The sequence below is a fragment of the Elephas maximus genome, chromosome 4 (genome assembly GCF_024166365.1).
Source record: "Elephas maximus indicus isolate mEleMax1 chromosome 4, mEleMax1 primary haplotype, whole genome shotgun sequence".
Taxonomy (NCBI): Eukaryota; Metazoa; Chordata; class Mammalia; order Proboscidea; family Elephantidae; genus Elephas; species Elephas maximus.
This window is the reverse complement of record NC_064822.1, coordinates 187,854,478-187,876,120: the sequence shown is the minus strand read 5'-3', so window position 1 is coordinate 187,876,120 and position 21,643 is coordinate 187,854,478. Positions and strand designations below refer to the sequence as shown.

General features: G+C 48.8%; 1 protein-coding gene across 3 annotated transcripts in view; it reads right to left on the bottom strand.

The window, feature by feature from the left end:
- Positions 1-21,643, bottom strand: part of MPPED1 (metallophosphoesterase domain containing 1) — a 96,027-nt gene that overhangs the window by 29,160 nt on the left and 45,224 nt on the right. For all 3 annotated transcript variants that reach the window (XM_049884606.1, XM_049884603.1, XM_049884605.1), the window contains one exon: positions 1,559-1,784. In XM_049884606.1, coding sequence (XP_049740563.1) covers positions 1,559-1,784 — 226 coding nt within the window. The remainder of the gene's footprint in view (positions 1-1,558; positions 1,785-21,643) is intronic.

The window sequence follows — 21,643 nt, the reverse complement described above, 5'->3', positions numbered from 1 at the left end:
GATAAACATAAAGATGGATGAATGGATGGGTAGGTAGGTGGGTGGGGGGTGGGGGGTAGGGGGGTGGGGGTAGGGGGTGGGGGGTGGACGGACGGACGGACGGACGGACAACAGATAGGTAGAGAGAGAGTGAGAGAAAGGGAACACCATGGATGAACAGCTAGGCTGACAGAAAAAATTCGCAGAAAAAATACCAAATAGTTAACTGTCACTATCTCTGGTTGGTGGATTACAAGTAACATTTATTATGGGACTCAAAATTATATGGCAAGGGGGAAAATGACAATATTTATTAGGCACCTACTATGTGCCAGGCATTGTGCTAAGTACACTTCATTTAGCAGAACAGGTGCCCCTTGTCGAATTAATGAATGAATGAACGCACGGACGGATGATCTGCCATGGTTCTGGGACAGCAGAGCACGGTGTTCACGTTTGTGGCCTGGATGAGCACCCAGCACCATGGCCCTGACATTCCCAAGCTGAGCATGTCTGGGCAAGCCTGGAGTTGCCCGTCAGCTCAGCACACAAGCCACAGGTCTGCCGATCCCTCTCCACTCTCTCGGGCACCCACCTCACCAGCCCAGTGGGAGACACAGGGGCAGGAAACACCAGATAAGAATGACACCAGCAGTGGATACCGTGAGGTGACCCTGTGGCCCTCAGGCTGGCGGCCTTGCACTGGAAGGAGGCCCGGAGCCACTGCAGAGTAACGTCCCTCACCCAAGCAGGAGTCTTGCACCCGTCCCCAGGCCCCCAGGTGGCCCCCGGCTGGCCAGGGACAGGCCATGCCTCCAGGCCTTTGCACACACTGTTCCCCTCCACCCAAATGCCCCTCCAGCCCCAGGCCACGCATCCTACGGACTTTCTTCAGACAAGACTGCACCACGGGGTCCTTCTGCTGCCCGGGGCTCTGGGGCACCTGCCCGTCACACAGAGCAGCAATGACCCTCCTCACGCCTGGCCCTACCCAGCCAGGTGAGCTTGGAGATGAGGCCAGATTCCTGTGCCCCCAGCAGGGAATAAGGGCTTGGCTGTGTTTGTTTTTAAACAGCTGTGGTTCACATGCAGTAAACCAGACATCTGGCCTTCCATGCAATTCCAACTGCCTTTCCTCGCCACGCTGAGCAAACTTCATCCCCCACCTACGGGCCTTTTTTTGTTTTTTGCAAGGAGGTGAGCAATGGGGAAAGATCCCAGCACTACGGACTGATGGTTGAAAGCAGGGGTTCTGGAACCAGGCTGCATAGGTTTGAATGCCGGCTCTGCCCTTCCTAGTCATGTGACCTTCAGTAAGGTCCTCATCATTTCTGCACCTCAGCTTCCTCATCTGTAAAATGGGGATAATAATCATGCCTGTCTGTACATGAGACAGCACACAGCACAGAGGGTAAGGCCGATGTCACTATTCTCCTTTTAGATACAGGGAAGCTGAGGCACAGAGAGCCACAGTGACCTGCTGAGGGTCACGTGGAGGATCGGGGGAGAACCGAGACTCGTTCCAGTTCCCCTATCCAGACCCCCACTCCTTCTCCCCCCCAGCCTCCTCAGCACTCACCATGGGGAGCCATAGACCCGGAAGCCGCGCACGGTGACCTCCGAGTCCTGCAGGTAGATACAGTTGGTCAGCAGTGACTGCACGTTCTCGTAGTTCTCAGGTTTCAGCTTCGACACGGATGGGAAGTAATAGAAGTCCTGCTTGATGAGGTCGGCCATGAACTCCTGGTCAAAGGTCAGCTCGTGGTTGCCAGCGATCACAATCTTGTACTCGTAGGGTAGGTTGCCTGCAGGGGCGGACAGACAGACACGCAGCGGACCGCTGGTGGCCCTTCCAGGAGCCATGGTGTGGCCGGGGGTGGGGGAGGTGGCTGCCCCAGCTGTCCCCACTCCAGAGCCCTCAGATCACCGGAGGCAACAGCCCGGTCACAGTCCCCACAGCCCTGCCTGCCCGGCCCAGACAGCCAACGGCCCTGCGACCAGACCAGTGAGAGGGGTGGGTGGGCGGGCAGGGTAAGCAGCTTGTGAGCTGCAGACACCCCAGGCCTGGCCTCAGTTTCCTGTGTCCTGTCAGTCGCCACTGGCACAAGACCTTGCCCGGAGCCTCCAGCCCTGGTTGTCACCAGCCTCACTGCCCCAGCCACTGGTGTCTGGAATCTCCATGTCCCCAAAGGAATTGCAAGCTCTTCGCAGAACCCACTCAGAACCTTTGGGGACCCCACGCACAGCATCACGCCCACCTCCATGTCGTTCAAAATGAAAGTCAAGTCTAAACAGAACCAACACGACAATGTGTCTGGGCAATCACATCATCCTAGCTGTGCTTTCTGCAAACTCCTAGACAAATCCTTCAAAGCCAGACCTTCTGTCCTGCCTTTCTCAGGGGTGGGGGGGCCTACCTTGCAGGGCCCCCAGCAGGTGCCTCCTGGTAATCCAGTGTGAGCTGGGTTCCTGGTCAGCCACCGGTAGGGCCCACAGCCCCTCGGCCCCAGTCCCCCACCCCACCCAAGAGCCAGACTGATCCCGGACCCAGGTTCAGGACTCCCTACCTCCCACCAGCCTCAGCTGCTGGGCTCCATGGGCACGGAGACAGTCCCGATGGCACCTGGGCGCCTGGTTTAGATACAAATCACAACGTCGAAGTAAGCCAAAAGACCCCAGCCTTTCTCCTGGCCCCTTCCCCACGGACATGCCCTCTGCCTGGCTCACCCTTCCCGCCATCCTCAGCTGGCTTTAAGATCCAGCTCAGCCATCTGGTAGGCCTTCCTTATTAGTCAGGGTACTGCCCGCTAACTGCTGAAACAAAACCCCCAAATCTCAGAGGCACCACACAATGAAAATGTATTTCCTGCTCATTTTATAGTGAGTGGATTATCTGGGGAAAAGTGAGGTGGAGGTCTGTCCTTCAGGGGGCTCCACCACCCCTTCGTTGTTGTTAGCTGTCGTCAAGTCGATTCTGACTCATGGAGGCCCCACGAGCGCAGAGCAGAACTGCTTCGTAGGGTTTTCAAGGCTGTGACCTGTTGGAAGCAGACTGCCAGGCCTGTCTTCTGAGGCACCTCTGGGTGCCAACGCAATGCCCAGCCTGGAGCAGGGGCCTCAGGGCTGCAATGGGGACACCCACAGCCATCCCACAAATAAGTAACGACGACAACTTAATGCAGCAGCTAAGTGACTTGACCTCTGAGAGTGGAAGGAGCTGGTGTAAGAGACACTAACCTTTAGAACGATCCCAGAGGGCCCCAGAGTGTGCACACATGGACCCCCACTACGTACAAGGCACTGAGCCAGGCTCCATTATCAGCCCATCATGGGGATGTAGAAACTGACTCCCAGAGTGTTGGGCTGTGACATGTAAGAGGACACATGGCCTGGAGGGGGCCAAGCTGGTCAAGGCCAGCCCTTGGCCCCAGGTGCTTCCCATGGGCTCCACTGATCTCCTGGGGGGCCCAGGAAAGTGCCCCTCGACAGGCAGGGACACAGAGCCCTGCCTCAGGACGCTGTGCCACGCTCTTAGTGCAGCAGACGGGCCTTGAGGAGTGGCGTGTAAGGGAGCCCTCTCAGGGTCCTCGACCTTCGCACTCCAGGTCGCACAGAGAAGGAAGATAGAGAGACGATGGGCCTCCCCTGAGCCAGCAGAGGTTCGCGCTGCACGATGCATGTTCTCTGTCCTTGGGACGTGACCCCCACAAGGTCACACTCAGGGCAAAGCGCCGGCTTTGGAGCCAGCTGACCAGGGTCCAAATCCTGGCTCTGTCACCTCTCAGCTGTTTGAGCCTGGGCCAGCCACCTAGCCTCCCTGATAAGGTGTGCATGCCCGCTGAGGCCCTCTCTGCCCCACGGGCTCCCTCAGCCCCTCCCCGAGGGTTCCCTGAGCCCCTCATCCCCCTAGGGGAACAGCCGGCACTCAGCCTGCGGGACGATACAACAGTCCAGGGGCAGCAGGGCCCTTCGGCCTGTTGAAACCCAACCTCCACCACGTGCAAGCGTCCCACCAACAGGCCAGAAACATCTCTGCTCCAAATTCTGACAATTGTCTGCCTTACTGGACACTGAAGCCCACAGCACTGGAACAGACGTGATGGCCGTGCAGCCAGACTCGGTTCCCCGAGCGTTCCAGGAGGAAGCTCGCCTACCCAGCCCACAAGTAAGCTCCAGAGAAGGCCTTACACTTTCAGTCGTGTGGTACAATAAGACCCATGTACTGTAACTACAAAACCAAACCCAAACCCGCTGCCATCAAGTCGATTCCGACTCATGGAGACCCTACAGAACAGAGTAGAACTGCCTCGTGGGGTTTCTAAGGCTTTAAAGCTCTACAGAAGCAGACTGCCACATCTTTCTCTCGCAGAGCGGCTGGTGGGTTCGAACCACTGACCTTTCAGTTAGCAGCCGTAACTACAATATTATTATAGTCTAATTGTAACGAGGAAACCTTGGTGGTGTAGTGGTTAAGTGCTACGGCTGCTAACCAAAGGGTTCGGCAGTTCAAATCCACCAGGCGCTCCTTGGAAACTCTGTGGGGCAATTCTACTCTGTCCTGTAGGGTCGCTATGAGTCGGAATCGACTCGACGGCACTGGGTTTGGTTTTTTTTTGTTGTTGTTAACTGTAATGAAATGGAAGCTCCTGAACCCAATTAAAACTTCTCCGCAGCTCCCTGCTGAGACCTGCCCATTCTGACGCTGCGCTCTGTGGCCCCAGCAAATGACTGCTGGACGCCCGCCTGATTCCCATCCTAGAGGTGAGAGAGAAGGTTAGCAAAAAACAGGCAGAAAATGGCAATCTGCTCACCCTCGACTCACCACCACCCTCATGGATTGACTTTTTTTAATAAATGTGTGTATCAATTGGGCTGGGCCATGATTCCGGGTATTGTGTGATTTTCTTATATGTTGTAAATCCTGCCTCTATGATGTTAATGAGGGAGGATGGGCGGCAGTTCTGTTAGTAAGGCAGGACTCAACCTACAGGATTGGATTGTCTTGAGGCAATCTCTTGAGATATAAAAGATAGAAGCCGGCAGAGAGACAGGGGGACCTCATACCACCAAGAAAGCAGCACTGGGAGCACAGCACCTTCTTTGGACCTGGGGTCCCTGCACCTGAGAAGCTCCTCGACCAGGGGAAGATTGAGGACAAGGACCTTCCTCCAGAGCCAAAAGAGAGAGAAAGCCTTCCCCTGGAACTGACGCCCTGAATTTGGACTTCTAGCCTTCTAGACCGTGAGAGAATAAATTTCTCTTTGTTAAAGCCATCCACCTGTGGTATTTGTGTTACAGCAGCTCTAGATGACTAAGACAACCACCCACACTTCTGTGCAGGTTTGAGGAAACAGTGCTCTTTCTCCTGTGGTGGTGGTCACCTTCAGGAAGCCAGACAAAGGCTACAAGTGTGGGACCTAGCTGTGACAGCCTACATTCTGCCACAAACCAGTCGTGCAACTTACCTCCTTGTGCCTTGATTGCCTCACCCATAAAATGGGAACAGCAATGCCCACCTCACGAAACTGTTCCGGAATGACGGAAGATAATAAATGGAAATGGTACGATGACGTTTGATGTTCAAAAACACATCAGCTTCCCTGCGCCACAGTTTGCAAACAAAACACCTGCAGGCTGGACCTGCCCACAGACGTATTTGGTTTGGCGCATTTTTTTTTTTTTAATTTGAATCTGTTGCCAGCATTAGAAATTTGGGAGATTCCCATAAAACTCCATTCTTTCTGTTTCTAGAAGCAAATAATTAAGTTTTAAAATCTTGCAATCCTGGCCCAGTCAGGGAGTGTTGAGTATCTGTGCCCCCGAGACAGGATTCAAATGTGCAGTTTGCCCCAGTCACCACCTGTCCCTACTGTCTCATACCCAGCCCATGGCACTCATGTTACGGTACTGCCCAGCCCCTGCAGGCATTTTGGTTTGTGACCTGCCTGCTGAAATCCCTGGAGACAAGGAGGGAGCAGACCTGCCCCCTTGCTCTGGGGTGCTTCTAATCAGGCCCTGGGGATAAGCTCCCCAGGCCCTCTCTGCCTCCCTGCCTCGCACACCCTGTGTTTCTCATCACAGTCCAGCCCACCAGGCCTGGCCCAGGGGAACTGAGCAGTCTGCTTCCTCCCCCAGCTGAACAGAGCCCAGCAGAAGCCTGGCCAAGGGAGCTGCCCACAGGGGAAGGAGAGCCCCTCAATACCGGTGTTCAGGCTGCTGGTGGGGAGGGAAGAAGTCTGCACGGGCCCACACAGCTGGGGAGTGTCACAGAGGACATGGCAGTGATGTCTGTCATGTCCTGGACCCCATCGTCAGGTCAGCCACCATGGGTCAAGGGCTGGGATCTCAAATCCCTGCAAAATCTCCAAGCTACGCTTTATTATCGTTGCTGGGTAGCCAAGGAAAACAAGGCTCAGAGGTTAGGAGCCCTGGCCAGGTCCCAGAGCCAGTGGGACAGTGGGTAACAAATCCAGCAGGCCCCACCCCTCTGGGTCAGCGACTCAGACCCTAGCAAGGCCACCAGATCATGGAGTCATTGTGGGACTCCTCATGGAGCCCCTCTCCATGCATATAAAATGGGAGCAGTACCGCCCACCTTGCGAGTCTTCAGCGGGGAGGCAGCAGCCCACAGGGCTGGGGTGGGAGGGTGGTTACTCCAACTGCCTCGGGCTGTGATACATTACGGCTTCCACTTCACATCACCCATCCGTCCTGCTTCACACCACCCGGGCTGGAGAGCTGCAGACCACGCGCCTGTGTTTATGTCACATTGCTGACTGGGGGTGTTACTTAAGCAAATTAGCAAATTACTCTAACTTACAGTTTCATTTCTCTTTGCAGCTCCCTACTACTCAGGGTGGGGGAAGGCCTGCAGGAAGCTGTTGGCTCCTCCCAGGCCTCCCACCTCTGCAGAGGAGGGGAACTGAGGCTTCTTTCCTCCCAGGGAAGGGTGGATGGGGGACTGGGACTGAATTTTGTACATAAAGCCAGGCAGGGGGGCAAGAACCACAACATGCTGGTTCGACACGCTCAAATATTCCCTAGGCTCACCCAAACAGATGGGTGCCACATGGCTTGGAGGCAGGAGCACATCCATTTGTGAATTCAGAAACCTTCCATGCCTGCCCCCTCTGAGCTGAAGGTTTGTCTGTCTGAAACTCACCAACTGGACATAACCTTCACAGACACGTATTACTATCCCCATTTCACACCTGGAAAAACTGAGGCTCAGAGAGAGTGCCTAACGTTATGTAAACCAATAACAAAGTGATCGACAACCACAGAGGATGGTGGACATTTAAGAGACCCTGTGGCTTGGCCTTATCTCCCCCATCCTGAGCCAGCACTCTGCACCTTCATGCTACTCACCTCTCAGCGGATGGCTGGATGGATGGATAATGGATGCGTGGATGGATAGACAGATGATGGATGGACGGGTGGATGGATGTACAGACGATGGATGGCCAGATACGGACGAACGGACCGACCTACGGACGGATGGATGGACGATGGGTGGATGGATGGATGATGGGTGGAAGGATGAATGGATGGATGGCCAGATATGGATGGACGGGCCAACCGACGGACAGATGGATGGACGATGGGTGGATGGATGGATAATGGATGCATGGATGGATAGACAGATGATGGATGGACAGATGATGGATGGACAGATGATGGATGCGTGGATGGATGGCCAGATACGGACAGACGGACCGAACGACGGACGGATGGATGGACGATGGGTGGAGGGATATACGTATGGATGGATCAGATGCATTTATCAATCAATTTCTCTATCCTTAGACAGCCTACCTCTTTCATACCAACTGACTTCTGTCTCCCCGGATCCCTCCTTTACTCCGAACTTTTCCTCCAACTGTCCCTAGCAGGTATGCTTTTTACACGCCCCACCTCAATCCTGATTATCCTTCTCTGAAATATTCTCCAGTTGGCCCTGCTTTCTTGCAGGTGGGAGTCAGGATGGAGGAGCCAGAGCTACAGAGTCAGGATGGGGGAGCCAGAACTAGCCCTACATCCATCCATCCATCGTCCCTCCATTATCCACCCAGCCATCATCCATTCATCCATCCATTGTCTGCTCATTCATCCACTCCATCATTCATCATTCATCCATCCACCCATCCATCCATCATCTGTGCAAAAATCCCCTCCTCCATTCTAGGGCTGCTACCTCTGTTGTTACAACCAAAGGCTGCATTAATCTTCTGGGTCTCACATCTTCCTGCTCTTACCAGGTTGACCATGGATAAAATGCCCAACAGCCAATCATTACAGGCCTTCTTGCCTGGCTTCATCTCGCCACCCTGTATGTGGGCAGTAGATGAGGGGAGTGTATTGAAGACCTTAGACAAGTGATTGATGTGCAGGGTCTCACGGGGAAAAACGAGATGAATATAAACTTTTCTGCACACCGGGCAATTAATGTCATTCTCTTTGTCCCTTCTTGCTGCCACCCTTCCCTGTGGGCAGATATGAAGGGTGACACATACGGGAGCCTCCCTAGTGTCCAGATAGGAGCACCTGCCCTGTCAAGGTGCCAGGAAGCACCTTAGCCTTAGGAGATGAGGTGTCCCCCAGGCAGGTGTGAAAAGCGATGTAGCAGCAGCAACCTTGGAGTCTAGAATGTGCTGTTACCCCACACACCAGGATAAGCACAGGCAGGAAAGCCAGAATAAAGACTGTCTGAAGGGCCCACCCAGGCTGGGCACGGTGGCTCAGGTGTCTGAGTGGCTGTGTGGGCCTTGGTAGTGCTCAGAGAGGGGGCAGGTGGGGTAGGTGGGGTTCATTGCTTTTTTTACCCACCTCCCCCATCAGCCCGGCCAAAGCTAGGAATACAGCCAACCCATCCTGAGTCCTCATCAAGCAGGAAACTCATTTTCTTCTCCTATGCTGGATCCTTCATAAAGCTCCCAACCCTGGTCAGCTCTTCACAGACCTGATTGACCCTGGGCAAGGCACTGTCGGGGACACAATGACAGACAACACAGTCATGCAGTCACTCCTGGATGGGGCCTGCAGGGCTTCCAATCCAAGCCACTCACCAGACAGAGGAGGAAAGGGAAGCTCATAGAGGGGAAGGAACTTGCTCAAGGCCACACAGATCAAGGTCAATGATGAGCAGAGGCTCCAGCCCTGGCCTCCTCCCTCAGGGACACCTGAACAATGGCCACCCCAGCCTCTGGTAGGACATACCCAAGGAGCGGACTGTTGGGGACTGCAAAGACACAAGAGGGCACTTGGGAAGAATGGAGCAGAGATATGATCCTGCACCTGGAGATAGGCCAGGTGAGCACTGCTAGGTGGGTCAGGATACTGGTCTCCCAACCTCTGCCCAGCACACGAGGTCCGTGATGTCAAAATCACTTCTGCCTCCCCTTGCTTTTGAGAGCTGGAAGAAATTGTTGTGCATTTCTATTCTGCATAATGCTGTCCAGGCCATCTTCCCAAAATGCTTCTTTTCTTCTCAGCCAAATTATTTAAGAGGCTGGCATTTGTGAACCACGGACTTCTCAGTGGTAAGGACCACTCAGTACTCCTCAGCAGGGTGCTGGAGGACGACCGTGTGGTTTTAACTTTCCATTTGCCACATGCACACAAAGAGCTACACCTCCACACACAGATCCCATATGTCACACACAATGCCACGGGGAACAAAAAAGGGTTCCAATGGGAATCTTCACTCTTCGTGCTTCCACGATTAATCTCCCTGCAAAGGTTAGGATTCTTCACCGCAGATATCTATCCATCCCATTAACAGAAAGTGCTGCCTCCAAACCGCATCATGGGTTAAATACAACAAGATACGCACGGGCTTCTCCATTATCTACGCCGTTCCCGGAGCGGCGCGTGGAGCCCGGCGGAGTTTTAGTGCTTGCTAAACGCAGCGACAAGCAGGAAAGTGCCCACTTACGGCTTCTTCCGCCCATTCCAATCGCGCAGAACGCAGCAGAGGGGGCTGGAATAAAGGGGCGGCAGAACGATCGCTGATGGCATTTTTAGTACGTCTTTGACAGTTCTGTGTTTAAACACTCGCCGAATGTCTGGGAGGTTCACATCAACGTACTTCTTGGTATGGCGCACAGACTAGAGTAACGTGAGGACGGAGAGGGCTCAGGAGTCTGCTGCGAGCGTGAGCCAGCGACGAGAACCCCTAGCCAAGCACCCACGGACGATGCAGCTGGGACGCAGCAGAAGGGGAATTCTGTGTGTCACCTAACAGATGGGAGAGGCTGGAGTCCAGAGCCTGGTCCTCTGGCCAGGGTTGTCAACGGAAACACTGTGTGGGCTGTGCCCATAGAATTGGGGAGTTCTTGCCCTGTGCTAAGCATTTTCCTGTGCCAGGCACTGTGCTGAGCCATTACATCCGATGCTTCTAGAGACCCCAGGTGGTGCGAACGGTGAAGCGCTCGACTACTAGTCAAAAGGTTGATGGTTCAGACCCACCCAGAGGAGCCTCAGAAGACAGGCCTGGAGATGGGCTTCTGAGAGGTCACAGCCTTGAAGACATTATGGAGCAGCTCCACTCTGCACACACAGGGTCGTCACGAGTCAGAGCTGACTCGAGGGCAACTAAGCACAACAACAAGGCTTTTCACTGGGTTCTCAGAATAATGAAGACACCCGAACAGTGCTCAGAACTGTTATCTATTGGCATTCTGGGGTTGTCAGGAGGATTAAACACCATCGTCTACTACACATTGCAGAAAGATTAGTGGCAAGGCTGGAGATAAAAAAAGAGGTTCAGAGAGGTCAAGAGGCCTGCCCAGGGACACACAGTAGCTCATTACAGCTCTGCCTGTCCAGAGCTCAGCGCTGTGACACCCACCACCGGGCCCACTGCCCTGGAACCGCAGCACCACCCCCACCGGCTGCAGGGCCCCGCCAGGCCAGCGCACACCCAGCCAGCTCGGGTCCCGCGTGGAAGACGGCTGGATTCGTGACTCAACGCTGGTGCCCGTATTTAAAAGGCAAATGCGCTTTTTCTTCTGTTCCGTCCTAATAGCCAAAATGTTTAACTTTCAAACATTTGTTTTTCCTGGGAAATGTTTTAAAAACAGGAACATTCAGCCCTCATCATTTTCGAACGCTTGTTTCCGTTGCTACCGCAGGGCCCATCTGACTTAGGCTGAGAGGGACAGCAGAAGGCTTCTGTGGCTTTCCCCCCAAAATAAGGGTGCCTTACACAGCCAGAAGAGGTCCCTGGGTGGCACAAACATTTTGTGCTTGACTACTAACCTAAAGGGTGGCGGTTCGAACCCACCTGGCGGCACCACAGAAGGAAGGCTTGGCAATCTGCTTCTGTAAAGATTACAGCCAAGAAGACCCCACGGAGCAGAGTCTCCATGAGTCCAAATTGACTCGGTGGTAATGGGGTTGTTTTTTGTTCTTTTGGGTTTTTTCGGTAGCCAGAAAGTCTTCATAGGAAGCTCCCTGGAGTCACAGCATGGCAGGATATAGACGTCCAAAGGCTTTCACAGTAGGCCCCTTGTGGTGCTCACACAGCCCTTGTGAGGGCCCCAACTGATGACACTGGACATAGCGGCATCCAGAGCTCATGGCCACAGCACTCCCACCAGGTCAAGCCCTGTCTGGTGCTCGGACCTCTGCCCTCGCCACCCACACCCACCCTGCACCCCTCTGGACTATTTCAGGCCTCTGATACTGGATCATGCTGTTGCATCCACCCGGGCCTCGCTTCCCGCCCCGCCTTATAAGCAAACACCAACTCGACGCCCCCTTTATCAGGCAGCCCAGGGGCCACTTACACCTGGATGCCTTCCGTGAGTACCCTGTCTTCCCTGAGACCTGGCAGGGCAATGGGGCCCCCAACACTCAGGCTGTCCCTCTCTCAGACGGTCAGGCCAGGCTGCCGCTGCAGCTTGACTTCTCAGCCACCCCACCAGCATAGGAGCTCCTGTGGGGCAGAGCCTTGCCTGATGCACGTCTCCACCCCCCAGCACCCAGCCTGGTCCTGAGAAGGTGCTCAGTACATATTTACTGAATCTAGGGGGTGTTATGGGGGTGCTGCAAATGGTTAACACACTTGGCTGCTAACTGAGAGGTTGGAGGTTCGAGTCGACCCAAAGGCACCTCAGAAGAAAGGCCTGGAGATCTACTTCCAAAAAAATCAGCCATGAAAACCCCACGGAACAAAGTTCTACTGTGACACACATTGGGTTGCCCTGAGTAGGAATCGACTCTTTGGCAACCTGTTTATGACAGATAACAAGGGTCAGAGAGGCCAAAGCACTCCCAAACAACTGCCGTTGGGTGTTCCGGAAGGCCACACCATGAGGCTAAGGAAAGGATCCTGGAATGGAGTTAGGAGGCTTAGGTTCCAGCCTCAGCTCTCGACCACCTGACCATGCAACCTGGGGCAAGGCAAGGCCCTTCCCCTCCTTGGGCCTCAGTTTCCCCATCTGTACCATGAACAAGTAGTATAAAGGTCCTGACCTCTGGGAGCCCTTTCAGCTTCCTAAGACCCTCCAGGTGTGTAAGGGATGGGGAGGAGGGGGCCAGAGGTTGTTAATGGGGTCAGTGGGGTCAGAGAGCGGGGCCAAGGGGGCGCTTACACAGGACAGAGCACCATGAGCACACGTGTTTATCTATGCCCCTTGCTGACACGCCACAGCATCCACGGTAAAGAAGTAAAAAGGAGTGACCCTCCAAGGACAGAAGACTGGAAACTGGAAAGAGACGGAGAGTAGCCCAGCTCAGCCAAGCAGAGAAAGCAGAGGCCAAAGTCCTGCGGAGGGGGCCAAGCTGTGCCCAGAAGCCCAGGGGGCTCAGGAAGTAGAGACCCAGGTGCAGTGAGGCCCCAGACCCCTCCCCTAGCCCACTCAGCCAGGGACCACAACCTCCCCCACCCCCAGCCCCAGAAGAGGGGAGGTCACTTCCAGGAAAAAACAAAGGCTCCAAAGGCACAGATGTCGGGAACATCAGGTCAGAAGGAAGACGGGCAGCGAAACTGGGGGTTGGTCATATACCCAGAAGAAGAGAAATCAGGAATGCAAACAGAACACTGTACACCAACGTGCACTGCAGCGCTTTTCATAACAGCCAAACAATGGGAGCAACCCAAGTGTCCATCAGTAGACGAAGGGATAAACAAAATGTGGTCTGTACATACAATGAAGTATTATTCAGCCATACAGAGAAATAAAGTCCCATTAAAAGTCAGGTGACAACTAACCTAACCAAGCAGAAACTTCTACAGGAGGCGCACTTTAGATTTAAATACACAAATAGGTGGCAAGTAAAAGTATGGTAAAAGATACACCACACAAACAGTAACAAAAGATAACTGAAGTGGCTACACCAATATCAGACAAAAGAGACTTTAAAACAAAAATTGTTACTAAGGAAAAGAAAAACGTTTTCTAATGATAAAAGGGTCAATTCATCAGAAAGACATAACAACTATAAACATATATGCACCTAACGACAGAGTCCAACAAGAAAAAATGACAGAACTGAAAGGAGAAATAGATAATTCAAGAATAATTGTTGGAGACTTCTCCACCCCACTGTCAGTAATGAAAAGCTACCCATAAGATCAACAAGGAAATAGAAGGCTTGAAAACCACTATAAACCTGCACCACAAAGAGTGAATCCTAAGGGAAACGATGGATTTTAGGTAATAATAACATCTAGTTTGGAGACGAAGAAGTCAAACTATCTCTGTTCACAGATGGCACGGCCTCACATAGCAAAAACCCTTAGGAACACACACACACACACACACACACACACACACCTATCGAAACTAATATACGAGTTCAGTAAGGTTCCAGGATACAAGACCAATGCATAAAAATCAATTGTATCTCTATACACTTGCAATGACAATCTGAAAATAAAATATAAGAAAACAATTCCATATACAATAGCATCAAAAAAATAAAATACATAGAAATAAATTTAACAAAAGAAATGCAAGACTTGTACACTGAAAACTACAAAACATCATTGAAAGAAATTGTTGCTGTTGTTGTTAGGTGCCGTCAAGTCAGCTCCGACTCACAGTGACCCCATGTACAACAGAACAAAACACTGCCCAGTCCCGCACCAAACTCACAATTGTTGTTGTGCTCGAGCCAATTGTTGCAGCCATTGTCTCATTCCATCTTGTTGAGGGTCTTCCTCTTTTTTGCTGGTCCTTTACCATGCATGATGGCATGATGTCCTCCTCCAGGGACTGATCCCTCCTGATAACATGTCCAAGGTATGTGAGACGCAGTCTCACCATCCTTGCTTCTAAGGAGCATTCTGGTTGTACTTCCTCCAAGACAGATTTGTTCACTCTTCTGGCAGTCCATGGTATATTCAATATTCTTCGCCAACACCACAATTCAAAGGCGTCAATTCTTCTTCGGTCTTCCTTATTCATTGTCCAGCTTTCACATGCATATGAGGCGACTGAAAACACCATGGCTTGGGTCACGCACGCCTTAGTCTTCAAGGTGACATCTTTGCTTTTTAACACTTTGAAGAGGTCTTTTGCAGCAGATTTGCCCAATGCAATGTGTCTTTTGATTTCTTGACTGCTGCTTCCATGGCTGTTGACTGTGGAGCCAAGGAAAATGAAGCCCTTGACAACTTCAACCTTTTCTCCATTTATCATGATGCTGCTCATTGGTCCAGTTGTGAGGATTTTTGTTTTCTTTATGTTGAGGTGTAATCCATACTGAAGGCTGTGGTCTCTGATCTTCATCAGTAAGTGCTTCAAGTCCTCTTCACTTTCAGCAAGCAGGGTTGTGTCATCTGAATAATGCGGGTTGTTAATGAGTCCTCCTGCAATCCTGATGCCCTGTTCTTCTTCATAGACTCCAGCTTCTTGGATTATTTGCTCAGCATACAGACTGAATAAGTATGGTGAAAGGATACAACCCTGGCGTGCACCTTTCCCGACTTTAAATCACTCAGTAATTCCTTGTTCTATTTGAACAACTGCCTCTTGATCGATGTACAGGTTATTCATGAGCACAATTAAGTGCTCTGGAATTCCGATTCTTTGCAACGTTATTCATAATTTGTTACGAACCACACAGTCGAATGCTTTGGCAGGAAACATCCTTCTGGTATTCTCTGCTTTCAGCCAGGATCCATCTGACATCAGCGATGATATCCCTGCTTCCACATCCTCTTCTAAATCCAGCCTGAATTTCTGGCAGCTCCCTGTCAATATACTGCTGCAGCTGCTTTTGAATGATCTTCAGCAAAATTTTACTCGTGTGTGATATGCATTGTTCGATAATTTCCACATTCGGTTGGATCACCTTTTTTGGGAATAGGCATAAATATGGATCTCTTCCAGTTGGTTGGCCAGGAAGCTGTCTTCTAAATTTCTTGGCATAGACAAGTGAACACTTCCAGTGCTACTTCTGTTTGTTGAAACATCTCAATTGTATTCTGTCAATTCCTGGAGGCTTGTTTTTTGCCAATGACTTCAGTGCAGCTTGGACTTCTTCCTTCGGTCCCATCAGTTCCTGATCATATGCTACCTCTTGAAATGGCTGAACGGCAACCAATTCATTTTGGTATAATGACTCTGTGTATTCCTTCCATCTTCTTTTGATGCTTCCTGTGTCGTTTAATATTTTCCCCATGGAATCCTTCACTATTGCAACTCAAAGCTTGAACTTTTTCTTCAGTTCTTTCAGCTTGAGAAATGCCGAGTATGTTCTTCCCTTTTGGTTTTCTATCTCTAGGTCTTTGCACATGTCCTTATAATACTTTACTTTGTCTTCTTGAGCCGCCCTTTGAAATCTTCTGTTCAGCTCTTTCACTCCATCTTTTCTTCCTTTTGCTTTAGCTATTCAGCTTTCAAGAGTAAGTTTTCAGAGTCTCTTCTAACATCCATTTTGGTCTTTTCTTTCTCTCCTGTCTTTTCAATGACCTCTTGATTTCTTCATAGATGATGTCCTTGATGTCACTACACAACTCGTCTGGTCTTCAGTCACTAGTGTTCAATGCATCAAATCTGTTCTTGCGATGGTCTTTAAATTCAGGTGGGATATACTCACAGTCATATTTTGGCTCTCGTGGACTTGTTCTAGTTTTCTTCAGTTTCAACTTGAACTTGCACCATGAGCAGCTGACGGTCTGTCCCACAGTCGGCCCCTGGCCTTGTTCTGACGGATGATATTGAGCTTTTCCATAGTCTCTTTCCACAGATGTAGTCAATTCCTGTGTATTCCATCTGGCAAGGTCCACACGTATAGTCGCCATTTACGTTGGTGAAAATAGGTATTTGCCATGAAGAAGTCATTGATCTTGCAAAATTCTATCACGCAATCCCCAGCATCATTTCTATCACCGAGGTCATATTTTCCAACTACCGATCCTTTTTCTTTGACTCCAACTTTCGCGTTCCAATCACCAGTAATTACCCGTGCATCCTGATTGTATATTTATCAACTTTTGATCATGTTTAACCCTGCTGGTACTTGAATACCAGCCGCATATCTTCCAGCATCACAGCAACGCACAAGCCCCCACAGTACGACAAACTGACATATGCCTGGGGGGGCAGTGAAAGAAATTAAAGACCTGAAAAAACTGGAAGACGTCCCATGCTCATGGATTAGAAAACTTAATATTGTTAAAATGGAAATATTCCCCAAATTCATCCATATATTCAACTCAAACTGCATCAAAATCCCAGCTGCTTTTTTCACAGAAATTGTTGAATTGACCCTAAATTGCATCTAGAGATGCCAAGGATCTGTAACAGCCAAAGCAATTGAAAGAGGACAACAAAGTTGTAGGACTTGCACTTCCTGATTCCAAAACTTACTACAAAGCAACAGTAATCCATGCAGTATGGTACTGGCGTAAGGATAGACCTACGGATCAATGGAACAGAATGAGGGTCCAGAAATAAATCCTTACATTTATTGTTAGTCGATTATTGATGAGGGTGCCAAGACAATTCAATAGGGAAAGAACAGTCTTTTCAACAAATGGTGTTGAGACACCTGGATGTCCACACGCAAACGAATGAAGTTGGGTCCTCTACTTTACACCATCTACAAAAATTAACTCAATATGGACAAAAGACTTAAATTTAAGAACTAAAACTATAAAACTCTTAGAAGAAAATAATAGTGGTAAATCTTTGTGACCTTGGATGGATTAGATAGTGATTTCTTAGATATAAGACTAAAAGCACAAACAACCAAGAAGAAATGGACAAACTGGACTTCACCAAAATCAGAAACTTCTGTGTTTCAAAGGATGCTATCAAGAAAGTGAAAAGACAACCCACAGAATGGAAGAAAATATTTGCCAATAATATATCCGATAAGGGCCTAATGTCCAGAATATATCGGGAACTCTTACAACGCAATAATACAAAGACAACTGAATATAAAAATGGGCAAAGGAATATACAAAACATTACTAACAATACACAAACACCAGAAGAGAAAATAGATAACTGGGAGCTCCTAAAAATCAAACAACTATGCTCATCCAAAGATGTCACCAAAAGAGTAAAAAGACAATCTACGGACTGGGAAAAACTTTTTTGGCTACTACAAATCCAGTCAGTGTCGAATCTCTAAAATCTACAAGATAGTGCAAAACCTCAACAACAAAAAGACAAATAACCCAATTAAAAATGGGCAAGGATATGAACAGGCATTTCACCAAAGAAGACATTCATGTAGCTAACAGATACATGAGGAAATGCTCAAGATCATTAGCCATTAGAGAAATGTAAATCAAAACTACAATGATATATCATTTCACCCCAACGAGGCTGGCATTAATCCAAAAAACACAAAATAATAAATGTTGGAGAGGTTGTGGAGAGACTGGAACACTTATACACTGCTGGTGGGAATGTAAAATGGTACAACAACTTTGGAAATCGATTTGGTGCTTCCTTAAAAAGCTAGAAATGGAACTACCATATGATCCAGCAATTCCACTCCTTGGAATATATCCTAGAGAAATAAGAGCCCTTACACGAACAGATATATGCACACCCATGTTCACTGCAGCACTGTTTACAATAGCAAAAAGATGGAAGCAATCAAGGTGCCCATCAACAGAAGAATGCATAAATTATGGTATATTCACACAATGGAATACCACGCATCCATAAAGAACAACGATGAATCTGTGAAACATTTCATAATATGGAGGAATCTGGAAGGCATTATGCTGAGTGAAATTAGTCAGTCACGAAAGGACAAAGTTTAAACACAGAAGAAAATATTCTTTGATGGTTATAAGGGTGAGGAGCGAGGGAGAGGGGTATTCACTAATTAGATATACACAAGAACTATTTTAGGTGAAGGTAAAGACAGCACACAATACCGGGGAGGTCAGCACAGCTGGACTAAACCAAAAGCAAAGAAGATTCCTGAATACAATCAAACGCTTCGAAGACCAGAGTAGCAGGGATGGGGGTCTGGGGACCATGGTTTCAGGGGACATCTAGGTTAACTGGCATAATAAAATCTATTAAGGAACATTCTGCATCCCACTTTGGTGAGTGGTGTCGGGGGTCTTAAATGCTAGCAAGTGGCCATCTAAGATGCATCAATTGGTCTTAACCTACCTGCAGTAAAGGAAAATGAAGAACACCAAAGACACCAGGTAAATATGAGCCCAAGGGACAGAAAGGGCCACATAAACCAGAGACTACATCAGCCCAAGACCAGAAGAACTAGATGGTGCCAGCTAACCCCTGATGTCTGCCCTGACAGGGAACACAACAGAGAATACGTAATGGAGCGGGAGAACAGTGGGATACAGACCTCAGATTCTCGTAAAAAGACCAGACTTAATGGTCTTACTGAGACTGGAGGGACCCCAGAGGTCATGGCCCCCAGCCCGTCTGTCAGCCCAAGACTAGAACCATTTCTGAAGCCAACTCTTCAGACAGGGACTGGACTGGACTAAAAGACAGAAAATGATACTGATGAGGAGTGAGCTTCTTGGCTCAAGTAGACACATGAGACTGTGTGTGTAGCTCCTGTCTGGAGGCGAGATGAGAAAGCAAAAGGGGACACGAACTGGTTGAATGGACACAGGGAATACAGGGTGGAGAGAAGGACTGTGCTGTCTTATTAGGGGGAGTGCAGCTAGGGCTACATAGCAAGGTGTGTATAAGTTTTTATATGAGAGACCGACTTGATTTGTAAACTTCCACTTAAAGCACAATAAAAAATAAGCTTTTAAAAATTAAAAAAAAAATGGGCAAAGGATTTCTCAATAGATATTTCTCCAAAAAAGACATGCAAATGGCCTATAAGTTCACAAAGGGATGCTTATAGGGAAATGCAAATCAAAATCACATGGAGATACCACTTCACGCCTCCTATGATCACTATAGTCAAAGAGACACAATGAAAGTGTTAGCAAGGTTGTGGAGAAACTGGAACACTCATACATTACTAGTAAGAATGTAAAGTGGTACAATCTCCCTGGAAAACAGTTTGGTAGTTTCTCAAAAAGTTACCATAGAGTTACCATACAACCCAGAAATCCCACACCTAGGTATATACCCAAGAGAATTTAAAATATATGTCCAAAACTTGTACACAAATATTCACAACAGCATTTTTCACATTAGCCAAAAAGTGGAAACAACCCAAACGGCCACCAACTGATGAATGGGTAAAAGGTCAGCAGTTTGAATCTACCAGCCGCTCTTTAGAAACCCTACGGGGCAGTTCTACTCTGTCCTGTAGGGTTGCTATGAGTTGGAATCGACTCAATGGCAACAGGTTTGGTTGGTTTTTATATCCATACAAATAGATTATTCAGCTATAAAAAGGAATGAAGTACTCATTCATGCTACAACGTGGATGCACCTTGAAAACATTATACTAAGTGAAAGAAGTCAGACACAAAAGGACAAATATCGCACGAAAACCTCCAGAACAGGAAATTCCATAGAGACAGAAAGATTAGTGGTTGCCAGGGGCCGGGGAAGGGGAGAAAGGGGGATGACTAATAAAGGGCGTGGGGTTTCTTTTAGGGTGATGAAAACATGCTGCAACTCGACAGCGGTTGGTGTGCACAACTTTGTGAATATATTAAAAACCAATGAACTGTACACTTTAAAGGGGTCAACTTTATGGTATTGAATTATATCTCACTTTAAAAAGGCAAACAACTTAAAAATCTGTAATATGCATTTCTGGTTTGGGTCATGAAGGTCTTCCTCGTGTTGGACTAACCCTCCTGCCAAGCGTTCGCCAGCACTGAAGAGCCACCAGCGCAGACAGGAGTTGAGGGGAGGGAAATGCATGAGATGAACTCAGATTCACCCTGGCTTCTTCCCTGAGGACATTTTCAAATCAGTTTCAAGAACAGAGCCCAGCAAAAGGCAGCACTCCTACTGAGCTGAGAAGACAGACAAGGGAATTGTTGAGGTCTGCCGGAGTTTCTGGGATTTGCGGAATGCAATGCCAGAGAGGTGGGAGCTGCAGAAACGAAGCCTAAAACCCTGCGTACAAGATTATTTCAAGTCATTGGCTGATTCCTGAGCAGTGCATCCACAGGATGAGACTCAAAAAAAAAAAAAAAATCCAGCAGAAAACAGCAGTGGAGAGAGAGGTAAAGCACTAAGCAGAAATTTCTGCACTCAGGTGGTCTTGGGACCACAGAAGTGAGATGTCAAGCCAAGATAAGGGGACTCTGGTAAACTCCCTGGCTTTTAGCTGAGAAAAGAACAGCCACACCCTAGGAATAAGGACCACATCCTAGGAGTATGGACAAAACCAAGGTAGATGAGCCCTAACAAAGCCCTAAACCACACGTTGACAGGATCAAGGTTATCTGCCAAGATTCTGTCTACCAAAGAAAACTTGTCTCTTTGTAGGAGGATCATCTACGGCTTCTAATTTTCCATCCACACCATCCAACACCAAGCCAAAAGTAAAATGCATGTTAACAAAAACAACAGCAAGTATCTGGAAAGCAGGAGAAAAATCAGACAAGTGAAACAGACCTACAGATGACTCAGGTATTGGAGTTAACAGACAGGTACTCTAAAAAAAAAAAACTCTAATAATGTTCAAGGAAAAGATGGGTGAAACAGATGAAAAGGTGGAGAATTCCAACAGAGAATTGGAATTTATAAAAACAGATCAAATGGGCAGTCTAGAACTGAAAAGTATAATTGCTGAAATTAAGAACTCATTCATTGGCTAGCTTTAGTAGTAGATTAGACACGGCAAAAGGTAAAATTAGTGAACTAGAAACCAATAAAAACATTCAGAAGAGACACAAAGAGAAAAAAGAAAGAAATGGAAAAGAACAGAGTGTAAGATATATGTGGAATACAGCCAAAAAGTCTAACACATGTGAAATTAGAGTTCCAGAAAGAAAATGGGACAGAAACAAAAGTTGAAGAAATAATGGCCAGGAATTGCCCAAACACCCACAATTCAAGACGCTCAGCAATGCTCAAGCAGGATTGAAACCACACCTTGGCACATCAAAGTGCTGGAAACCAAAGCACTTTGGTTCTTTAACTGAATAAAGAAAAAAAAAAGCTATCTTCAAAGAAGCAACGTAAGAATGACTGTCGATCTCACAACACAACACAGTGCATGCTATGCAGTTATGCTGTGAGATCATGTATGGGTATCTGTAACTCTGTGTGTTCAGAAGTGC